This window comes from Dermacentor variabilis, chromosome 7 (assembly GCF_050947875.1).
Source record: "Dermacentor variabilis isolate Ectoservices chromosome 7, ASM5094787v1, whole genome shotgun sequence".
Classification (NCBI taxonomy): domain Eukaryota; kingdom Metazoa; phylum Arthropoda; class Arachnida; order Ixodida; family Ixodidae; genus Dermacentor; species Dermacentor variabilis.
Genome location: NC_134574.1, coordinates 66,372,522 through 66,397,241, shown reverse-complemented (window position 1 = coordinate 66,397,241; position 24,720 = coordinate 66,372,522). Strand labels below are relative to the sequence as shown.

Here is a 24,720-nt window from a genome sequence, read left to right as displayed (position 1 = left end):
ATCATCATCATCATCATCCTGGTTACGCCCACTGCAGGGCAAAGGCCTCTCCCATACTTCTCCAACTACCCCGGTCATGCACTACTTGTGGCCATGTTGTCCCTGCAAACTACCTAATCTTATCCGCCCACCTAACTTTCTGCCGCCCCCTCCTACGCTTCCCTTCCCTTGGAATCCAGTCCGTAACCCTTATGGACCATCGGTTATCTTCCCTCCTCATTACATGTTCTGCCCATGCCCATTTCTTTTTCTTGATTTCATCTAAGATGTCATTAACTCGCGTTTGTTCCCTCACCCAATCTGCTCTTTTCTTATCCCTTAACGTCACACCCATCATTCTTCTTTCCATAGCTCGTTGCGCCGTCCTCAATTTAAGTAAAACCCTTTTCATAAGCCTACAGGTTTCTGCCCCGTACGTGAGTACTGGTAAGACACAGCTGTTATACACGTTTCTCTTGAGGAATAATGGCAACCTGCTGTTCATGATCTCAGAATTCCTGCCAAACGCACCCCAGACCATTCTTATTCTTCTGATTATTTCAGTCTCATGATCCGGATCCGCGGTCACTACCTGCCCTAAGTAGGTGTATTCCCCTACCACTTCCAGTGCCTCGCTACCTATCGTAAACTGCTGTTCTCTTCCGAGACTGTTAAATATTACTTTAGTTTTCTGCAGATTAATTTTTAGACCTACCTTTCTGCTTTGCCTCTCCAGGCCAGTGAGCATGCATTGCAATTGGTCCCCTAAGTTACTAAGCAAGGCAATATCATCAGCGAATCGCAAGTTACTAAGGTATTCTCCATTAACTCTTATCCCCAATTCTTCCCAATGGAGGTCTCTGAATAGCCCCTGTAAACACGCTGTGAATAGCATTGTAGAGATCGTATCTCCCTGCCTGACGCCTTTCTTTATGGGGATATTGTTGCTTTCTTTATGGAGGACTACGGTGGCTGTGGAGCCGCTATAGATATCTTTCGGTATTTTTACATACGGCTCGTCTACACTCTGATTCCGTATTGGCTCCATGACTGCGGAGCCTATATTTACCATGCGGCTATAAGCGATTTGGTAAACAGATTCCATATAAGGGCACCGTCTGTTGCTCCCTGCAAAGCACTCAGTATAGTACTTCAGATTCCATATAAGGGCACCGTCCGTTGTTCCCTGCGAAGCACTGAGTATAGTACTTCGAAGTTCTGATGATGCCATCTGATATGTTTTATGACTCAAGCGCTATCTGCAAGATTTGCTCTCCTTATTTAAAAGTTCTTGTCACTTCCAACGGGTTTCCGAGGGCATGTCGACAACCTTGTCACTTACGGATACTCGTAGCACATGCTCATATCTGTTTCCGAGAGCGCCTTCAAAGCACTGAAAAGAAAACTACGACGCGGCAGCAGAGGAACCCAAGCAAAACAGCAGAGCACACAGTGGCAGAAGCAGGCTGTTCCGCTTGATATGGGCGTTGTGTCTAAAGGCCTGAAAAGAGGATAGGCCAGCAGGTGAGCATCCAAGTCTTGTTCTCGGCCCCCCTAAAAGCTGCTGGGCTTATGTAAAACAAAACACAGGAAGGCGTAGTATCACATTGCTGCCGGACTAAACATCGAATGCCACACGTCAGATGAGCAGAAGGCATCGTGCAGAATGTCGCACTTCCGGACGGCAAACGCTATGTTGGGCAGAACGGACTTTGCGTGAATGGCCGCCTAAGTGAACGTGAGATTAATGTCAGGCGGGGCGGCGTAGGAGAGCATTTTTCAGCACACTGCATAGAATGTGGCTGCATGCCAAAGCGTGAAGGCTGCGTAATTGTAGGCAAGAACGGGGAGAGAACTACAAAATAGATAATTTAGGCTGCAGGGATGGCGTGACATGGAACTGTTGGCATAAGTGTGTCATCAAGTGCCTTCACCAATAAAGAGTTCATTTGAACATCACACGTTCTGTCGATAAGACGTAGTAGTAGCAATATATCTAGGCGGTATGGTTACGTGACAAAGGTACTTCTATATTTTTCACTTCGTTGTTTGCATTGCACAGTCCTATAAACCTTTCTTTCTGCGAATAAAATCAGTTGAGAAAGTCATCGGTGTCCTTGCAGTTTCTTATCTGTCTACATTTAGCCTTGCGCTTTAAGCATATATAGGATAGATTTCTTCCTTGCGAAAGAGTGCAGTTGGTGCAGGCGCGCCATTCATATAATTTTCTTCCTGCCGATAATATTTATGAGGAATTGTTTTCGCGTTAGTTTGAAATGAATAAAGAAGCATTTAAGTCTATCGCAGATGGTCGCGTGCCAAGGTTGGGACAAGGTGACACGGAACGACTCGCCCACTAGTCAATTCACTCGCTGAGTTTGCGCACAGTACCTGCGGCCGCGTAGAGAGTCGGCGCCCAGTCGACGATGTGTATCACGTGCTGAGATGGCGGCCGCGGCAGGCGCCCGCTGCGACGTCCGTACCAGAAGGCCGCCGGCGTCCGGACGCCTCCTTCCCACACGTCCCCCTTGGCGCCGCGCAAGGGAAAGTTGTTGCCGGTGTTGGAAACTAACTGGCTGCTAAGCGGTGCGCCCCCGTTGTCGCTGGCGAACACCACGACGCTGTCGGCGAGCATACCTCGGGACTGCAGCGCCGCCAGCACCTCACCCACAGATCGGTCCATCACGTGGAGTGCACCTGCAGAATGACAGCCACGTGGGTATGTTACGCAATGTTTTGGCAGTGAATCCTGGCAGCACGTGCGAACGCGCGTGCGCGCGCTGGCAACTTGCAATGAGTAAATGGCAATACGTTGGATGAAACTAAGGAGGCGCGTACAGGCAGGCATTTTGCCGCGGGAGCAGTTTGGCTGGGTCTCCCGCGGACTTCTGTTCTACGAAAAACTCCGTCACTGCGCGACACGGTGGCCCTTTTCAGGCCTAACGGGCAGTCACTTTGTGACAGATTGGATCCCTTCGCGGGTAGTGAGCGGTGTTACAGACTTTCGCGACCCTTTCATCATCTCACATCAGCAGCAAATTGAAGTCGTGATCTCGGAGGCTTTCGCCAGATCCGCTCTCAATATCGGGGCGTGGAGGGCTGGCTTAGGATAACTCATGCAGGAGGCCCGCGGCGTCACTGGCTGGAAATGGCGTAGCTACGGCAGCCCACGCTTTTCTTCATAGTGGCTCGCGCCCTGAAATGATTGAAACAACTACAGAGGTCGACAACAGCACGGACGCGGCTAATACACGCGTTGGCGCGAAATGAATGAGGGTACAAAGCCGGAAGGCACAACACTATTGCAGAATGCTTGCTTGTGCACTTGAAAAGAAATGAACAATACGCCCCACTTTGTCGATCTTGTCGTTGCTATAAGCGAGGCCTGATATTCTTAACACAGAGCTGATTACCAGACTTCTTGGCAACTAGCTCACTTTCCGTGTAAAAATCGATAGACAAAAGAGCAGGCGCTGTGCTAAACGACTTCAAATATAGTGTCACGTAGTAGTGACGGTGAAGAAGGCAGCAAAACTGTGATTAAGGAAACTAGCGTTTTATTGGGCGAACTTCTGCCCTCAAAATACACGCTATACTCAAAGAAGAACGATAGCGGCGAACACGCTCGGCGATCGTCGAAAATCTGCTCAGCGGGTCAAGCGCGTCAGCTTTTATACATCAGTCATCGAATGTTCCAGAGCATTCGCTGGGACCCGCGCGTCTTCCACAAAGGTCTACATTATTCGCGTCGCGCATACATGCAATCAGATTGCACAAGGTTCGGTGACAGACAGCGGATGAAACCGTCGATAACATTCCAGAAACTTCCGATACACAGGCGCGTTTGCGCTGTGCGGTAAGATTTGTTAGGCGGTGAAAGGTGGTCGCCCGATAAAGGTAAAAAAGTACACGTGTCAATAGAGCTACCAACCTGAAATAATCGATCGTCTTAAGAAGCATCATTCTGTTCCTCTCGTTTGTCTGCACACGGTACTGATACGGTGCAAAATGAACACTTTATATGTGGCATAAATGAACACGCAATATGTGGCACTAAGAACTCAAAACACCAGAGGTAACTCTACACAGGAGCCCAAAATCATGGCTTCCGTTGTGGGTCACGCAGCGTACCACAGAGCCAGTATGAGCGTAACAGTCCTCGCGCTCTTCAATAAAGGACATTGCTGTCAAATGTATACATGAGACGGAAATCCGCCTCACTTGAAGTTCATACTAGGCAGTTCTATTGCCAACAATCCCGTCCCTCACATTTATGCCATCAATATGTGTGCAACTCACCGAAACAATCAGCTAATTTTCCACTCCGCTGATTCACTTCGGCCAATGCGCCTTTTCACACACGTAATAGCGAAATATTTTATTAATTACCGTAGAGCCCGAGACTACAACAGCTACACAGCAAAGGAGACCAAGGTCATCAGCGCACTGCACCAGCTTGGTATTCCCAATGACTCGAGATTACACATAAGGCTTATGGAAAGTATCTTAAAGAGACAGCACCCCATACCTCGTGTTCTCCCATCTGGCAAAGGCCGGATGGGAGAACACGCAGGAGATGCTCAGAAGAGACTATACCCTGCTCCAGAGAACAAATTTACCCATCTAGTTTCAGATGATGCGTCAGATGGCGCCCCCTCACAAAGCGGCATGTCTTGAGGAAAGAGTCCCCCATCTTTCCTCTGCAATCACCAGACTTTTTTCAATTGGACCAATAGTATTCGTGATCGCGCACGTGCACGCAGCCTGGCTCTCACACATTACGATAATGCCCCAAAAGCAAACTGGCACTTGCTCCGCCTGCGGGGGGCACGACACAGCTTCATCCGTGGATGCACGAGAAACAAATGCAGCGGCAAGCTATAGAAACACATGCCTCTAATAACCACCGATGTCACTGCTCACTCAGACTGTCTCACGAGGCAAAGCTGTTTGGGATGGTCTGGATAAAAAATTCAAGGCCATTCCATCTTTCGAAGGTGGATGAACAGCGGAGCTGTAAACGTCATGGTAAGAAAACTTGCGCTAAATACTTCATTGCATCACTCATTGTCACTTAGTAACGACGGTAACAACTGCTTTGTGGTCGCTATGATACGCACTGATCGGCATACTCGCAACTGCAGACACCTTCCTTGATAAGGTCAAATCGATGCACGTACGCCGCTAGGTGGTCAGTTCGGCCAGATCGGTGTGGCATCGCAAGCGACATGTATGCCACATGAAACGTGTGAACCACTCCCTTGTCGGTCTCGACAAATCCTTATTGAAATCTCTGACGATGACCACGGCGGTCATCGCAACTAACCGGGACAAGGTGAGTCGCCATGAAACTTACGGGACTATGAGCCATTCAATATTTTTCTTGCTTACGGTGGTACCACTGAAGGTGAGTTTTCGATATGCTGTTCTCTATGTTGTATGCGTGATTCGAAAGGGTGTAAGCACTGCTTCCTTTGCTTTTCTGAGTGCTTGTAGCCTCTGCCGTACGGGGCTATGAACCAATGCAGCTTTTGCTTGCTTACGGGAGTATGAGTACTTACAGAGATGTGAGCCATTGATGATGATAGTTTTTGGGTGCGGGCACGAAAATTTTATGGTACCTTAGCCATATTCAATCTGTTGTAAAAACGGCCCGAGATCCCCATGGCTCCAGGTCCGAGGCCTCAAGTGCCTAGTACAGTCCAAGACCGTAACATCATTATCATCATCATTATCATCAGCCAGGTTACGCCCCCTGCAAGGCAAAGGCCACTCCTATACTTCTCCAACTATCCAGGTCATGTACTAATTGTGGCCATATTGTCCCTGCAGACTTCTTAATCTCATCCGTTCACTAACTTTCTGTCGCCCCTTGCTACGTTTCCCTTCCCTTGGAATCCAGTCCGTAACCCTTATTGACCATCGGTTATCTTCCCTCCTCATTACATGTCCTGCCCATGCTCCATTTCTTTTTCTTGATTTCAACTAAGTTGTCATTAACTCGCGTTCGTTGCCTCACCCAATCTGCTCTTTTCTTATCCCTTAATGTTACACCCATCATTCTTCTTTCCATAGCTCGTTGTGTCGTCCTCAATTTAAGTAGAACCCTTTTCGTAAGCCTCCAGGTTTCTGCCCCGTACGTGAGTACTCGTAAGACACAGCTGTTATACACTTTTCTCTTGAGGGATAATGGCAACCTGCTGTTCATGATCTGAGAATGCCTGCCAAACGCACTCCAGCCCATTCTTATTCGTCTGATTATTCCAGTCTCATGATCCGGATCAGCGGTCACTACGTGCCCTAAGTAGATGTATTCCCCTACCACTTCCAGGTACCTATCGCTACCTATCGTAAACTGCTGTTCTCTACCGAGACTGTTAAACATTACTTTAGTTTTCTGCAGATTAATTTTTAGACCCACCCTTCTGCTTTGCCTCTCCAGCTCAGCGAGCATGCATTGCAATTGGTCCTCTGAGTTACTAAGCAAGGCCATATCATCAGCGAATCACGTTACTAAGGTATTCCCCATTAACTCTTATCCCCAATCCTTCCCAATCCAGGTCTCTGAATACCTCCTGTAAACACGCTGTGAATAGCATTGGAGATATCGTATCCCCCTGCCTGACGCCGTTCTTTCTTGGGATTTTGTTGCTTTCTTTATGGATGACTGCGGTGGCTGTGGAGCAGGTATAGATATATTTCAGTATATTTACATACGGCTCGTCTAATGCCTGATTCCGTAATGCCTCCATGACTGCTGAGGTTTCGACTGAATCAAACGCCTTCTCGTAATCACGGGTAATCATCTCCAAAGAAACTCCTATATTTTAGTATGGTACTCCAACCATACTCTTCAACGCTCTGCGTATTGAAATATATTGCACCCCTAAGCAAGCCCCTAAATAAATACTATGTAACCACCGCCTTATGCTCCTCTGGCCTTGATAGGGCATAAAAAATGACTGCCTACGGTAATGCGTTTAGAATTGAATCAACATAGCGACACAACGTATTGCCACTATCGAAACAACCTATGCATGAAGTGTGTACTGCAGCGGGACTGCCTTTTCGCGCTTTCCTAAGAACACACTGCGTCAACGAGCGCCGCCGCCGCCGCCGCGAAGCCTGGGGTAGTATCCGAAATGCACAGCGTACCAGTTCGTGCGAACGCGGAGTAGCGCGTCTACGCCAGCCTGGCTCCTCTCTCGCACTTCTTTTTGGACTCGCTGTGCCAGCTGGTGGCACTTTCGCAAAATCCGCGCTCGCAGCCTTTTGAGACGAGAAGCATCGTGCGCCGGCGCGTGCGAACGCTCAGAATCGTTCCCTCGCTGGCCGCACACTTAGTGGCACACACTCAGGGACCCAAGTTGGCGAGAGGGTCACTGAAGGACGCCACGCGCCCAACGTGTTTATGGCGCAGCTCGCTGAAGCGTTGGCGCGAAAGACGCTCCTATGCGTTAGGAGATTAACGAGGTTAAGGAGATTAAGCGCACGAAGCAGATTGCTTATCTCGATTGCCTCCGCCAAGTGAAAGTGAAGAATGCTCGTATGACTGGTTCTATCTTTTACGCATGCAGTCCTTGCCAATCAACTGTTGTGATGTGGCAGGCGAAACGGCCTGAGATCCGATTCTAAAGATAGTCATGCAGCACGTAACGAACGGTTGGCCTGAAAACGTCGTGAGTGAAGAAATCAAGCCGTTTTTTCACAGACGCTGTGAACTTTCTGCACAGCTAGGGTGTCTTCTTGCAATGCGTGTCGTTATCCCTTCGAAACGTCAGTCGCAGATGCTCAAGAACTGCACCAGGGACATCCTGGAATTGTCCGGATGAAAGAACTAACACGCAGTTACGTGCGGTGGCCAGGTATGGATCGCTACATCGAGACCCAAGTGTGTTCTTGCAACCCCTATTTAACTCAACACGCGATGCCTTGCTCAGCTCCTTCGCACCCGTGGGCATGGCCAACCAGACCACGGGAACGCCTGCGCATAGATATTGCAGGATCTTTCAAGGGTGCCATGTCCCTATTTGTGGTCGACGCTTACTCCAAGTGACCGGTGGTGTGGCAAATGCGTGACATATCCGCGGAAAACACAGTAAACCGTATCTACGAAATCTTGTCCAGGTTTGCTTACCCTGAAATTGTGGTATCTAACAATAGGCCGCAATTCATCTCGTCTGTGTCTCCAAACTACTTTAGGAGCATTGGCACGAGCCATATAAGGACGTCAGCCTACCATCCCAGCAGTAATGAACAGGCTGAACGATTTGTCCAAACCTTGAAAGCGGCCCTGCGGTAAAGTACTGCCGCGAGCTTAAGCACAACGTTGGGAGAGTTTTTATTGTTCTACAGGAACACTCTCCACATGCGACCACGGGTGAGGCGCCGGCCACTCCTGCTACAGCGGTGACTCCGCACCCGTCCTGATGGAGTCAAGCCGCCTCTGCAGCAGGTTTCGACGTGGCGGTTCGTCCAGACAGTGCGTCGCAAGCATCGCGCACGTGGATTCGCTGTGGGTGAAAGTGTTCTTGTGCGAAATTTCAGACGCGGTGCAAGGTGGTTGCCTGGGATTGTTTTAGGGCGGAGTGGACCTGTTTCATACAGAGTTCGTGTGGAAACCGGTCGAGGTGTGTTTGCCTGGAAGCGCCACCAAACCACAAAATTCAAGCTAGGGATATGGACTCTCCTTACGTCCGTGAACAGCGAGACGACCCCGAGCAGCCGCGATCCGAGATGACGCCGGTAGAGCAAGCTTTGTCTCCTCTTCCAGCCACGGCAGAGTGGCGTTATCCTGCAAGAAAGCGGCGCCCTCCGGACAGCTATGTGCCATGAAAAACTTTTTGTTTCAATGCATGCGCCCGAACTACAATAAGAACGGGTGAGTGTAGTGGCTGCACGCCCACAGATAACCGACACGTGCGCTACTGCGACACGCCCGTTTGATAAGGGCTTATATACCGCGGCGCCAAGCGTAGCCCGTGCACTTCTTGCCAGCTTATCACAGACGGCGGCCCAGCTGCGCTGGCGCTCGCCAGTCACCGTCACCTTGTCACTGGAATAAAGAAATTCCTTTTGCGTACTTTCTCTGCAACTGCCTGGTTCCTGCCTGCCTGGAAGAACACCACAATTACAAAGGCGGCCCACACGCAGAGCACTTGTGGCACAGCGTGCTAAAGCGTCTGGCCACTGTCCTTGAGGAACCCTTGCGACGTAGGTTCGATGCAGCCCATGAAGTGTCGCTAATGGGGCTGACAATACCGTTTTGCAGCTGTCAACTCACCTGCAAAGACACTTCTGTTGTAAGCTGTGATGTAGGAATATTGGTCCACGATCTCAGGGGGTGCCTCTGCGTTGCAATCTAAGCAGGCGGCATGAACTGCTTGGTAGCTCAGGAACAAAAACAGGGGCTGAAACGAAACAAGTAAAAACCTGTGCACACTCGAAACACAAATAAAGCTAAAAAATGCGTTCCTCTTTATTCTAGGTGCTTAACTTACCTCGTGCTAAAGGAAGCCTAGGTTTGAAGCACTCACATGGTGAATAAAGCTAAACAAAGGCGAAGTTAAATACGCTATCTGATGTATATTCTATTCGAGAATATTGTATTCAGTAAAATCTGATACTTGCTTATGGTTAAGTATTTGACGTAATATAATCTCCGGAATCTCGCCGAACAAAGAACAATGGTTATTTTGGTTGTGTGGTTATATTCGTAATATCTATTCGTACTTCATGGTAGGTAAAGCTGCAATAAAAAAAAAATTTGGAATATTGAAGATTTTGAATGTCAATCTAATAGCTTCCGTTGTCTGATTTATAGTCGATTTGAGAACATTGCAGTCAGTATAATCACATATTCGTGTATTGTTAAGTATTTGACGTAATATAATCCTTGGAATCTCGCCGAGCACTGCAACATGGCTATTTTGGTTGTGTGGTTATCATTTCAAATAACCGAGTGTTGAAAGACAAATGCTTGCGGCTTCCCTGCATCACTTTCGCCTTCAATCCCAACCCCTAGAATAAAAAAATAATAAAGAGAGAAAGAAAGCAAAGCAAAATAATAAAGAAAAAGCATGTTGGATGGAAAAATGCAGCATATCCAATGAGCTGCAATCTATACACAGCGAAGCTTTGTTTGAGTGCATAAAGAGTCGAAACACACTCACACACTCACACCCACACACGAACTATGCCGAGTCATTTGTTAAGCAGAGTTGCTAACTACTAGCAAGTACGACGGACGCCTTTAACGCCTCATGGTTTCAGAGGCGGCATGCGCATACGTATGTAGCGCAATTGGAATGCATTCTGTCCGCAAAAAGCGTTTGCTTTCTTATTACTGCGCAACCACGGGTGCGTGAAAACGAGTTTTCTGGTTCATTTTTTTTCTTTCCCCCGAGCGGCCGGCGCCACCGCTGCTCCGGATGTGCGGAGGAAAGCGCCACCTAGTGGTGCTGCTAGGAACCCAGCGACGCGCTCTAGGCGTGGTCTCGGCTGTGATTGGTTGGCCTATTCGGAAAGGGAACAGCCAAGCCTCAGCTCCCACGATCACGAAACTTGGCGAGATTCGCCAAGAAAATCTTCGCTTTCAATAGAGTTTATTGCTGCACATGAATAGCGTGTAGTGAGACAATATTGTAGTTAGCTTTGTGAGCTGACGTGTCCAGTGATAAAGCAATGAATACTAGATTGTTTCGATAGATGCTTTCGTGACAATAACATTTTCGCAAAGGCGATGGTAAGTGCAGGTTTCGGGAGTGTGAGCTCCTCAGATTTGGTGATGCGAAGCCGTAGGATGCTACAATATAAAGAACTGTGTTTCATTTGTTCATCTACTGAAATTGGGTTTACGCCATTACCTGCGGTAGAGTGAACAAACCTATTTAAATGGGGCGCCTCTCGCGTCATACTCCCTATTCCTCATCATATCCTATAATCTGCTGCCCTGCTCTTTTATGGCACCGAAGCTTTTCTCTTTGCCCGAAACACCACTCAACAGCGTCGCTGAGGCTTAGGCCTGCCGATCAAAATCAAATATAGGACGAGCTATATTGTCATAAAAGCATTCACGCCTTACAATAAATGAATAAAAGCGGTAGTTAACGCTGATGATATGTTGTGAAAAGTATGCATAGAGGCGTCCCCATGAGGTGGCCGTGCAGCCATTCTCGGTTTATCATTGGAAACGAGAATTGAGGGGCCAATATGGGTATACTAAAAATAATTCACCGACGATTATGACACTTCCTAATGTGAAATTTGAGCGCAGCTTTATACGTATTTTAATTTCGAGTGCCAATATTTTGTAATATGATTACATAGGTACAGGGGTTATATTAGGAAGAAAACGCTGTGGGTAGCGCCCTTTGTTTCCATACAGACGACGTGCGCTACTCTGGCGCCATATCACAGCCATCGTCGCCGTGCAGCCCATGTTGAGCGGCACTACGCCTTTCTTCTCAAGCTTTCGTTCCACCAAGGACCAGAACAGCCTTTCGTCGCTGAAAAATTGTGCCACCAATGTCAGCGGCGACAGCACCCAAGGGAGTGTCACATCGAGCCTTGCTCGTAGCCACTCGCCATCACCCCTTGCAGGGGCAGTAAACCCTGTCACACACGCTGGGGGCGCGGACTGACCTCAGCAGCTGACGCCGCGGACAGGCGTAGCCCTCCCCTCTCACGCCACTTGCGCCCCCCCCACCCGTCCCCCTCGGAAGCGCTCATGAGATTGCACGCGCGGCTGCGAACTACCGCAGCCGCTGGCAACTGAGCGCACGCACAAGCCGTTTCCCGTTCCGGCCACTTTCCGCCTCGTCCTTTCACTGTAGCCTCCTTCCCTTTTCTCCTCGCGCGCTCTCCTTTCATCTCACGCTGCGCTCCGCGTTCGCTTTCGTTGGCTGTACTCGTTCGCTCGGTTACAAGGCATGAGGCCGAGGCACGCCTACGCTCAACGCAGGAACGGGCGACTAAGAGCTGCGCTCTAATAAAAAAAGCATGAATGAAAAAAAAATGATTAACTGTAAATTACTGTGCACGGAACCGTCTTATCGGCTATCGTCGGCCAGTGAAATGCCGTAAGCTGCCGTTTTCGACGAACGCAGGCGCGGTGGGAGTGCTAACAGTTAGCGGGAGAGCGTCCCCCTTCCCCCTCTGTTTTCGACAGCGCCATTCGCGCATCGCTCTAACTCGGTTTCGAGGAGATTTGCCACGCGTTCGCGTGTTCCCGCTCACATTGCTCGCGATAGTACGGCGAAGCTGGTGCGGACGTTAGACGAAGTTGCACAAGCACCGCCACCATAAGCGACGTACGTCGAGGGCGCACGCACGTGTGCGGAAGTGCAGCATGCATCATCATTCTTCTAGGTAGTCCGCCAAGAGCAAGTGCCTCATTCAACTGAATTAATGTTTAAAAGTAAATTGCATCAGAAAATGCATAAAGTGCGACTTACATACAAGCTGAAGATATGATAACTTCGGATTGGTATTCGAACATACGAGAACTGTTACAGGAGAACTTCAAATTTGTTACGAAGAAACTAAAAGACAACTAACTTGTCCAGCTGCCCTTTGAAGTCTGTCTGTGAAGCCGCAGCCTCTAGGTGGCGGTACCTGGGGTGGCACACTCTCAAGTTCAACAAATGGCCACAGAAGGCGAAAAAAAATCGACCGCGCGCCGCTGCTGATAAAACCAGCATAGCAGAAAAACTTAGAGATGCCTTCGTTAGTTCCAATATTTCCCGCTAGAAGCGCCGTAATAAGCGCAATTTTAGCCGTAGTGGCAGCTAATGAAGAGATATGGAAAATGAGCCGAGAGAAAGGCTTCGAGGCTGTCGAAATAAACAGGTAAGTGAGAAGCTGTGGTAGTTTTAAAGGAGACGGGAGCAACTTCAATTATAGGCTGGCACGAGATGTGGGCTGGCGACTTGGTGGTCGCGCTGTTGCTTTTTTAGGGGGCCCGCGGGTGCTCAGGAGGTCAGAGTAGATAGTAATGAAGAAGGTCTCCTAGGGGAGCATCAAAAGAGCATCGCCGTCAATAACAGAAAAAGGAGGAAAGCAAGAAAGAGAGCTCGCCATGCAATAGGCTGCATAAACGTGCAGGGCGGCAGAAGAAACCAAAAGTAGGCAGAAATTGAGGAGCAGATAGAGAACAAATAGAGGTGTATGCAGTTACAGAAACGCACCTTAGAGACTCGGAAGAGCCACCAGTGATTGAGAATTGTGTTTGGGAAGGGTGCAACAGAACTAATTCGGAAGAACGAAAAGGTGGGGGGGGGGGGGGGGGCGGATAGGAATGCTCATCCATCAGGGAGCCAAATCGAAGATTAAATTCAAGATATCAAGTGCATCTTTGGTCATCAGCTACAAAGAGTGGGAAGAAAACTTGCTGGGCTTAACGTATTTCTGGACCGGAAGTAATTGCACAGAGAATAATTAAGACTTAGTGGAACGCCTAAGTGTTGATATTAAGGGCTTCGAGAATCATGCCGAAATTATCCTATTAGGTGCCCACATACATTATCTAGGTGGCTATGCCGACAACAACGGCAAGCCAATGCTATATCTTTGTGAGCAACATACAGGGCCTAAGTGTGAAGGGCAGACAACGTGGGAAGTTGGAAACTGGCAATCGACAACTGATTACTGGCTGATGATAGAATTAATTTATGATAAGTTTAGAGAAATGGTCATTGACGAGAAAGGGTATAGAAGCATAGGAAGGGACCATAACCGCATCATTTTGAAGATGGGATATGTTGTTGGGAAAGAGAGCAAGGAGTGCAAAATGGGCAGTCCAAATTTGAGCGCTGAACAAATTACAAATATAGTCACCAGAGTCGAGCGAGAAGTTGCCAAATGGCCAAGTAAAAAGGGGGAATATTGTGAGCTTGTAAGTGTAATAACGGCAGAAACACAGAAAGAGAAACAAGATGTTGGTTGGAAAGGAAAAAAAAAAGAAACCGAGAAGATGGTAGAAAAGGGAGATACGAGAATCCATCGCCGAACGAAAGAAAGCATCCTGAGAACACAGACAGGCAAAAAAAAAAGCGCAGTTGCCGCAGGATGAAGTAGGCAGTAAGTGGTAAATATACGGGGAGAAAAATATATGGTTCAAATACTGGTGCAAGCATACATAAAAGGTGACAGTGAACGTTGGTTGTCAAGAATACGTGAGAAAAAGAAGGCCGGACCTAGAGTATTTTGGAATCACATAAAATGATTAGGCAGGAAGTCACAACAGTACGACAGCATATCCTAGACGAAGACGGAAACAAACTGGAAGGGGACGCGGCATTAAATTACATCCGAAAAATAATAGCCGACTCTTTCCAAGGCAATGACGAGGTTGTATTTGAATAAAAAAAGAGCACGAAAGAAAACCAGATGGTAAAGGAGCTGGTGCTGACAAATTTCAATTGGAAGAAAGCGGAAGAGAAAATTCCTAAGCGCACAGCCACAGGGGTGGACGAGCTTTCTGTTAGGCTGATTAATGAACTACGACGAAAAAGTAACAAAGCTCTGGTGAACGCAGAGGAAAAAACTTTAAAAGATAGACGAACACCAGGCAGCTGGAGATAAAATAGAATGAATTTAATTTATGAAGGTAAGGAGGAGAAACATAAAATTCATTCGTATAGACCGTTGACCATTACATAGGTAATATACAGGCTAGCAATGCAGGCAATCAAATTGAAGCTTAAAGCATGGGCAGAGAATAATGGCATTTTGGGAGAACTTCAGAATGACTTCAGGATAGGTAGGCCTTTATATGACAACTTATTTGTTCTTATTCAGTGTATTGAAATATCAAAAGTAGAAAGCAGACCGTTATATGTGTCCTTTTTAGACATTACAGGAGCGTATGAGAACGTAGACCGCAATATTTTGTGGGATATTCTGGAAGAAGAAGGCTTAGATGACGGTTGTCTACAGCTTTTGAGAAAGATTTACCTAGAAAATACCGTTTGTGCTGAATAGGAAGGGATGAGGAGCGAGGAGAAAGTTGATGTCAACAAGGGACTGAGGCAGGGGTGCCCTTTATCCCCACTGTTGTTTATGATATGTACATGGTGAGGATGGAGAAGGCGCAAAAATGAAGTAATATCGGCTAAATGAAGTAATATGATACAAACAGGCGGGTATAGTAGTAGAGCACCAGCTTCCTCGGTTATTTGATGCGGACGACATTGTGTTGCTTGGTAATAAGCGAATTGTTTTGCAACGTCTGGCTAATATCTGTGGACAGGAAGGCAAGAATTTTGGTTTGAAATTTAGTGTTAGAAAACCAGGTGTTATGGTATTCAATAAAAACAGCGGACAGTGGCAATACAGGGCCAGGAAATACCTCGGGTTAGAGAATATAAACACCTTGGCATATGGATAAACGAAGGCAATAGATATATGGAAACACACGAAAAAACAATAACAGTAGAGGGGAAGAGAAATGCAGCCATAATGAAGCACAGGGTGCTATGGGGATACGATAGGTACGAGGTGCTCCGCAGTATGCGGAAAGGTGTAATGGTTCCAGGACTTACTTTTGTAAATGCAGTTGTTTGGTTTAAATCATGGGTACAATCAGCACTCGATGGGAACCAAAGGTCAGTGGGACGCCACTCATTGCGCGCTCACGGGAAGACTACACATGAAGCTGTGCAGGGTGATATGGGCTGGACTAGTTTTGAAGTGACGGAAGCTCACAGTAAAATTGATTATGAAGAACTACTGAGGAATATGGAAGAAAGTAAATGGGCTGGGAGAGTGTTGAGGTATCTGTACAGGAAAAAAAACATTGATTCACATTCGAGGAAGAGAGAGAGAAAGAATGAAGAGAAAAGGCAGGGAGGTTAACCAGATATGAGTCTCCGGTTTGCTACCCTACACTGGGGATGGGGGATAGGGGTTAGATAGATGACAGAGAGGAAAACGCTAAAAAAGGAAAAAGAAAGAAACACGCACACAGGGAGACACACACATAAAAGGCTTTCCAGTTAAAGGCATTCGCAAAGGCCGGTAGATCGCAAAAAGCGCAATAGCGCTTGCACGGCCTTCTTCTGTGACGTTAATTCCCTTCGACGTTGTAGAATTCTTTCTTCGGATAGCGGTTGGTCGTCCAGTTGGTCAAGTTCATGGCGAAGACATTCGCTCTGTGGACCGTACTGCGGGCAGGCGCACAAAATATGGCCAATTGATTCTTCATGGCCGCAGTGGTCACAGGTTGGAGTGTCGGTCATCCCTGTGCGGAACGCATAGGCTTTGGTAAAGGCAACGCCCAACCACAGTCGATGCAAAAGCGTGGCGTCTCCACGGCGGAGCTGTGATGGCGCTCGAAGACGTAATGTTGGATCTAGTGAGTGCAGTCGCGTATTTCTTAAAAGGGGCTCATTCCATTGGGACGTGGTGTACTGCCGAGCAAGCAGGCCGAGGGCGGAGCTTCCGTGCTGCGTCAGTTCTGGAAAGTGGAATTGGTACGTGGTGCTCCTCAGTAGGGCTGAACCGGCAGCTTTATCGGCCCGTTCATTGCCGATAATTCCGCAGTGACTTGGAAGCTATTGGAAAGTTATTTTATGGCCTGCACCACTTATATGGTGTAGCGTCTCTGTAATGTGAAATATTAGCTGTTCGTGCGGTCCGCGTCCTAAAGCTGACAGTAGAGACTGTAGTGCCGTCTTAGAATCACAGAATACCGTTCACTTGTGTGGCTGTTCATCACCAATGTAGTGAAGGGCATTAAAGATGGCTGCGAGCTCTGCTGCCGTCGACGTTGTCGCGTGAGACGTCTTAAATTTGATTGTTGTGACTGTCGCTGGTATCAGGATTGCCACCGTGAAGCTGCTTGGCAAGACGGATCCATCAGTGCAGATATATGTAGAACCACGGTAGTTCTCGTACAGAAATAGTAGCGTGAGCTGTTTAAGGGCTGGTGATGATAGGTCGGCTTTTTTCGTGATGCCAGGTATTGTGAGATTGATTTTTGGCTGAGCGAGCCACCATGGAGGAACCGAAGGTCTCGCAGCCGGAGTGGAACAAGTTGGCATTGACTCATTATGTGCGGTAATTGTTTGGCTGAAGGAGGTGCGAGGTTTGTCGCCTGGTAGAGAGGCTAAGTGTTGACGAGGAGTGCTGGTTAGATTCCTTATATGGGTCCTGAGCACTTCAATTTCAATGTGGGTCTTCACAAAGTGGTCTCTAGCCATTGCTATCGTAGCCGCTGTTGATGCACTCTGAGGCAGGCCTAGACAGATCCGGAGCACTTGAGCTTGAACACTTTGTATTGTACGTAGATTCGTTTTACCTGTGCAGGTTATTGCTGACAAGCTGCATCGCAGAAAGCCTAGAAAACGCACCCTGTACAGTTGTAACATGGCACTTGTCGACATTCCCCAGTGAAAAACTTGAACAGGTGGCAGATGCCTGTCAAGCGTTCTTTCACGCATGATACGTGAGGGCTCCATGATAAGTCCCTGTCGATTATGATGCCTAGAAACTTGTACGATCGGACTTGTGGTATTGTTTGGGCATTTATCATTACGCTGTACTTTGTCATGGGTTTGCGCGTAAATGGCACTAGTGCGCATTTCTCGGAGGAAATTTCCAGGCCTCGATTACGGAGGTAGATAGCAGTTTGGGTGGCGGCTCTCTGAAGTCTCGCTCGCAACTGTAGGCGTGTTACTGCAGACGTCCACATGCAGATGTCATCCGCGTACATTGATGACCTGATTGTACCTGGCACGTGGTCAAGGAGAGCAATTAGAGTTAGATTAGATAACACAGGGCTAAGTACACCGCCTTGGGGGACGCCGCGGCAGCTATAATGTAGAGAAGTATGGCCTTCCTTGGTGCTTACAAAAAGTATCGCATGGAGAGATAGCTCCGTATCCGTTGAAACATCCGACCACCCACTCCTACGTCTGTGAGAGCAGAGAGAATGGTTTCATGCGTGACGTTGTCCCCCTTTGACGTCGATGAACAAAGAAGCGCAGAGACGCTTACGGCATTTCACATGGTGAATGTAGGTGACCAGGTCGACGACGTTATCGATCGATGATCGACCACGTCGAAAGCCCGCTATGTCATCCGGGTAGGTGTTGTGGTACTCCAAGTACCACTCCAGGCGTCCTCGGACCATCCTCTCCATTACTTTGCCCACACAGCTTGCCAAAGCGATCGCGCGATATGACAAGAGTTCTAACGGCGACTTGCCAGGCTTCAGCAGTGGAACAAAGCGACTTGTCTTCCAGGTTGTTGGTAGCGTGCCATCTTTCCAAGACTCATTCTAAAGCTCAAGGAGAACACCTCTCGCTCGCTCACCCAGATGACACAGAGCTCGGTAAGAAAATCCATCAGGTCCTCGCGCTGATGCACGGCCACACAAAGCTAATGCTGCCTTGAGTTCATGGATTGAGAATGGTAGATCCATTCGGTGATCACCTGGTGGTGAACTTGAAGGCGTTGGACTGTTGGGTGGTGTGAGTTGGCCGGATAATCTGGCGCAGAAATCCTCTGCCACGTCAATCTCCGGTCTCTTTTGAGAGAGGGCAAGATCCTTGAATGGGAACCGCTGTACGGGGAGTGTCCAGAGACCGCGCACCGTTCTCCATGGTAGGGATAAAGGCTTGTGTGGATCTAGCGACTCACAGAAGGCAGTCCAACGTTGCGATTCGAGCTTGTCTAAGCGGCGCTGGATCTTCTTTAGCGTGCGTCTGGCGGTCCGTAGGTGGTCCATTGTCTTCGTACGTCGGTGTCTTCGTTCAGCACCTCGTCGGATTGCCCGAAGTCGTTCTAGTTCCACATCAAATTCCGTGAGTTTCGAAGAGCATGTGAGAGTGCGCATAGTGTCTTGTTCCGCGCTCTTCATTGACTCTTCCAAGTCAAAACATGGATTGGCTTCGCAGTGTTCTTCCATCACAGACTGAAATTTAGACCAGTCCACTCTTTGGATCGTATCTCGTATTATGGAAGGGGACAATCCTCTGATCTTGACGTACGTGGGGTTATGGTCGCTCCCGTGCGTCTCTATGTCCGCTAATCACCCAACACGTCTGACAGGGCATCATGAGACAAAAGCCAAGTCAAGACAGCTGCTGTATGTGGAGCCACGGAGAAACGTAAGGCTTCCATCATTCCGCTGCCAAAGTTCATTACTGGAGGGGAAAGACACCAGTGCTCTGCCTCTCGCGTTGACCTTCGAACATCCCCAGAGTGTATGATGGGCATTGAAAGCTCCAATAATGACCCCGGGACCGGGAGCTGAGGATAGGATGTCTCGCAGTCTTTTGTGACCGAATCGACTTGACGGAGATAGGTAGGCGCCCACAAAAGTAAACGTAAAATTCTATTTCCTTACTGTTAGGCATATATATCGATTGTCGTCGTTAGGTGGTACAGGCTGATGAATGTGAGGTCACGGCGAATAAACACCAAAACCTTACTGTTTTCACCAACAGTTGACGATATAAACGACTCATATCCAGAAAGCCTGATTCGGTTGGATAAGTTCGGCTCGCAAATGACGATAATGGGAAACATATTGGCATACACGAATCGACGGAAATCCGAAATGCGCGCTCCGAGTCCGCGGGCATACCACTGAAAAAAAGCTGCTTGTCGGACCTCATCCCTAAAAGACAGTGGCTGTGGAGCAATGATCTACTCAAGGGTTGCCAGCACTGGACTCAGAGGGTCCAGTACTTGAAGCGGACTTCTGGCAGACGGCGTGTGCATGTTGCTTAGCAACACGCGAATGACATTCATTAAAGGCCTAATAAGTGCTATCATTTGCTCATCTGTTTTCCGCGACTCCATGGATGCAGCACCTTGCTGTACTGGGGCGGCTTCTTCTGCAGCTCTTCTGCCGGTCGTGTACGCGAAAGTGGCGGCCATTCCTTTGTAGAGAGAGATCTGGCAGTTTTCCCCTTCCAGCATCGGTGTTTGGGGTGCTGGAAACTTCCGCTGGTGGTGCTGCTTGGCGAGTTGACTTTTCTGGAAAAGTTGATATTCTCCGTCGTCATGTCCTTCGACGGTGACGTCGTCTTCGCCACACTTTCACCGCGGCCTCTTTGTGGGTAGAGTTGTCTGTCACCATTTGTTTAAGAATGGTGATCTCTTTCTCGGGACAATCTTTGGAAGAGGCGCAGTGATTACCGTGGCAGTTAGGACACTTCAGCGTGGTTGCGCTGCAGTTGTCTTCCGAGTGGGGTTCGACGCATCGAGGGCACACGGCCGAATTTCTGCAAACACCCTTCACATGGCCAATCTTCTGACAATTGAAGCATTACATTGGTCTTGGAATAAATGGTCCAACCTGGTGGTGAAAGTTGCCAACCTTCACGTAGGGTGGAAGGCAGTCACCTTTGAACATTATCCTCACAACGTGTGTTACCGAGGCGACCAACATGCACAATGACGTTGTGTTCACTTGCTGGTTTTGTGAGAACTGGGAGGTCTGCGTTAGGTATTTCATTGTCAATGTCATAGATGACTCCTGGTGTTGTGGCACCATTCGCTGGCACGATGTAGCGGACCTTTATGTTACCCAGCTGTGTTACATGTTGTAGTATGTTCAGCGCGCTCGGGTTCGTCACATCGATTGCCAGGATGTTTCGCCTAGCGCTTATCCTGACATCCTTGACCTCGTTCAGCACGGTGTTCTCTAGATATACGGAGGGTGCTTGCCTGTTGAGGACGCGTAAGTTGTCAGTGGCGTTCTGTGGCACAAACAGGATGGAGTGAGGCCATCGTTGAGGTGCAGTTTTCACGGTGTTCGAGCTGGATGTTGAAGATCCGTTCAAAATTCTCCGTTTGGTCTTGCGGTACTGGACAAGTCGAAAGCTGTCTTCCGAGGACTCGTCACCTGATGCGGATTTCAGCTCTGTGTCCTCGCTATCACTCGATGTATTTCCTCGCTTCCTCGAACCGATTTCCGCGGGTGAGCGGGCACCGTGAGGGTCCTCTGGGTGCTGTATATCCATCACCGCGATGTAGGGGGCGGTAGACCCCACAAGTGCAGTGAGACGTCCAGAAAAGCACAGGGACGGGCGAGATGTGCTCTACAAGAGAAGCACTTCGTCTTCCTCCTATATGGTTTCCTCACAGTGGAGGAAAAGAACCAGGAAGCTTACCAGCAAGTGTGCGGCCTGTAGGGTGGGCAACACAGCAACAAAGAACGTGAAGCGGAAAGTCAGATATGCTGAAATAATCTCATGGGTGGCGGCAATGGAAAAGGAACCTGCCATGAGTAAATACTTAAGAGGAAAAAAAGAAATCAGGATAGAAACAATCTATGATAACTCAAATGGAATTAAGCTTATTATTTTCGAAGCGAGATCGGGATGCCTTAGAACACGCACCTATAAAGCAAGATGTAAGAAGGAAGAAGAAGCATGTGCTTGCTACTGTAAAGATAGGGAGACGATGGAGCTTGTTTCATTAGAATGTGAAGACGTCTGCCCAGCGGCTGATTTAGGCACCACAAGGGCTTTGAAGCCCTTGGGTTCAGCGAGAGCAGGGGGAAAGTAAACATGTCCGCAATAGAGATTAGTAAGAGGCGATTGGAATATTTGTGGAAGAAAAGCAGGCAAACGATAAAAAAACAGAGAGACTTGCAAAAACAAAGTTCACAATCGGGGTTCAGAAAGTTTGTTTATGGGAATTCATCATGTTTCTTTTCCTTTTCTTTTTTTTCTTTTGTAACCTGGGTAGGACATTAGGCATTGTATTAGCAAGAGCTTGGTGGCGCAGCCCACCTCCCCGTTCCAAAGGGGACGCTCATAACATCCGTCCATCCATCTATCCATGAAGATTAAAGTGTGGTTTTTGTAAATTATTTCATTGTATCGTTCATTTTATCTTAACACTGAAACACCAGATGCGTGTCGGTACTAAGGAAGCATGCACGTTAGTTATAAACCTGGGTGAACCCATTGTTCTTAATTAATCTAAAACTCTGAAGGCTCACTAGTGTAATGCGTGCGTTGTAAAATAAGGCCTAAAAATAAAGATGGGTATATTCAGATTGCGTAGCGACACGATGCTGTGGCGAATATTCTCACTTATTTATTCGTGGTTTTTTACTCTTGTGTGCTCTGTACATGTCAAGTGATTTGAGCTCGCGCAGTAGACTAATTGGCGAAACAAGGCTCGAACAGAAAACGTTGATTTTTTCCACCGAGTAGTTGGCCCCGCAATTTGTAAAAGGCGCTGCCGTTCTCATTCTCGCGAATACTTACAGGTGTGCGTTACCGATCTCCAAATTCTACTAATTCATTTATTAATGACTTGCGCAGCAATATAGAATCACTCACGAAGCTTCACCCGTCTGATGTCATCTATCTGCTAGGGGACTTCAATTTTACTCTAATCCACTGGATTATCTTCATCCTGTAATACTTTGACAGAATTTATCAATTTAACCTTAGATAACTTGTTTCAGGTTGTTACGCAGCCTACAGGGTCTAACAATATCTTAGATTGAATCCTGACAACAGCTCCTGAGACAGTTGATCAAATTGCGTCTCTTAATGGTTTTAGTGATCATTCCTTACTGCAAGTAACTCTCCACGTACCCTGATCTTCTACAAGTTTGGCGACTAAAAAAAATTCGCGATTATAATAAAGCCAATTACAACGCCATTAATTCGGAATCAGATATATTCTTTTTCAACATGCTGTTGCCTCCATTTCATACTCGGTCGGTTGAGGAGAATTGGATGCTCTTCAGGAATAAGGTGTCTGCCTTGGTTAACTAGTACGTCCCTCTTATTAAGATAACCAATAATAAATCTAACCCACGGTTCACCAGATCTCTACGCTTACTGAGAAACAGGAAGAGGCCCCACTACGAAAGTGCTAAGCACTTGCGCTCGCAAGCAACTTAGGACAAAAAAGCTTAAAAATTTACTGTTTTCCCCTGTCTTCAGCTAAAGATAAATACTTCACTCAAGGCCTGCCTCCCCTTCTAAAATCTAATCCAAGAAAGTTCTGGTGCACTATAAGCCCAGATCAGGACCACACTAACATTTCTTTACAAAATAATAGCACTCCCGTTTCAGATATTCACTGTGCTTCTACTTCCGATACTTATTTTTCTTCTATATTCACCACAGAAGATCAGCCTGATCTGCCGGATGTATGGGAGTTAGAACATGTCACTAATATATGTATATATGTACAGAACATGTCGGCAAAAGAAATAACAGTTGAAGATGTCGCATGCCTGATAAATGACCTCAAGCTAGCCATATCCTGTGGTGTCGACGACATTAACTCTAAAATTCTGAAAAACACCATCATGACAACTAGTAATATACTGTCTCATCTTCAGGCAATCTTAGAGGCTGCCCTCAGACTGGAAGATAGCAAAGTTCATGCCGATAGTTAAGTCAGGTAATAAACACGCGCTGGAAAACTACCGTCTAATATAATTAACATCTATATGCTGCAAAATGCTAGAACATGTAATTGCATTAAATGTCTACAGCCACCTGGAAGCCAAGGGGAGGAGGGATAAACTTTTATTGTAGAACCAGCACTTTATGATGGCCGGGCCTAAGCCTCCCACGAAGGGACGCCGAGGGCTTGCCTTGCCGCCGCCTCGCGGGCGTGCTGGGTCGCCCAGGTTTGGTCGTCGAGGGCGGAGCTCCGCAGAGCCTCATGCAACCTCGACGAGAGAGTCGTGGTGTTAGTCTGTGTGTACTGTGCTGGGCACTCCCACAGCATATGCGGAAGCGTAGCCGGGTGAATTCCACAGCACCGGCAGTTGGGGGTAGTGTAGACGTCTGGAAATATAAGGTGGAGGCGGGCGGGTGAAGGGTACGCGTTTGTTTGTAGTAGACGCAGGGTGGTCGCCTGCGCCCGGCTGAACTTTGGGTGAGGCGGAGGGAAGGTTCGGCGACTGAGGTAAAAGCCCTTAACGAGATCGTTATAAGTTGTCAGATTGTCCCTGGTGTCCAACTCATCTACAGTGACTCCGGCGCGGTTGACTAGGCCTCGCGCAATGGAGTGGGTGACCTCGTTGATATTGGGGAGGTGTAGGTGGACAGGGCCCGCATGGGCCGGGATCCATGTTAGGGAGATTACGCTGTCTTTAGAGTGTGGTGCCTGGCAGAGGGTGCGAAGAGCTTGGGGAGAAATACGGCCTTTGCTGAAGTTAGTGACGGCTGAGCGAGAGGCGCACACTATGGTGTGACAGGTGGGATCTAAAGTGGCCAGGGCGATGGCCATTTCTTCAGCCGTCAATGGCAGTGTGGGTAGTGACGCTGCAGGCGTGGTGTAAGACTCCATCGCGTGTTGCGACGGCCACAAATCGTCTGCCATGGGAGTATTGGGCTGCATCAACAAATGTGACGCCAGGTACGTGGGCAAGGGCTTTTATGATAGCTCCGGCCCGAGCTTGGCGCCCGGCCCTGTTATATTCAGGATGCATGTTTCTGGGGATAGGGTCTATGTAGATCCAGCTACGGATGTCGGTCGGGATCAGTTGTTTGGGGCCCTGTTGCTGATGGTAGGTGAAGCCAAGCGTGGACAGAATAAAGCGTCCCGTTTCAGTAAGGGTGAGCCGTTCAAGCTGAGAGCGTTGTTGGGCTTCAATGAGTTCGGAAAGGTTGTTGTGAATTCCCAGTTGGTTGAAGAGTTCAGTGCTGTTGCAATGCGGGAGACCAAGTGCTTGCTTGTAGACCCCCCGTATGAGGGTGTCGAGCTTGTTTTGCTCAGCCCGGTACCAGTTGAGGTACGCAGCAA

At 48.1% G+C, this 24,720-nt stretch overlaps 1 protein-coding gene across 1 annotated transcript in view; it reads right to left on the bottom strand.

Annotated features, from left to right (window-relative positions):
* Positions 1-24,720, bottom strand: part of LOC142588678 (arylsulfatase B-like) — a 70,759-nt gene that overhangs the window by 11,113 nt on the left and 34,926 nt on the right. Inside the window, exons 6-7 of the mRNA XM_075700500.1 lie at positions 9,263-9,389; positions 2,371-2,676 (exon numbers count right to left, since the gene is read on the bottom strand). Of these exons, the coding sequence (XP_075556615.1) occupies positions 2,371-2,676; positions 9,263-9,389 (433 nt within the window). The remainder of the gene's footprint in view (positions 1-2,370; positions 2,677-9,262; positions 9,390-24,720) is intronic.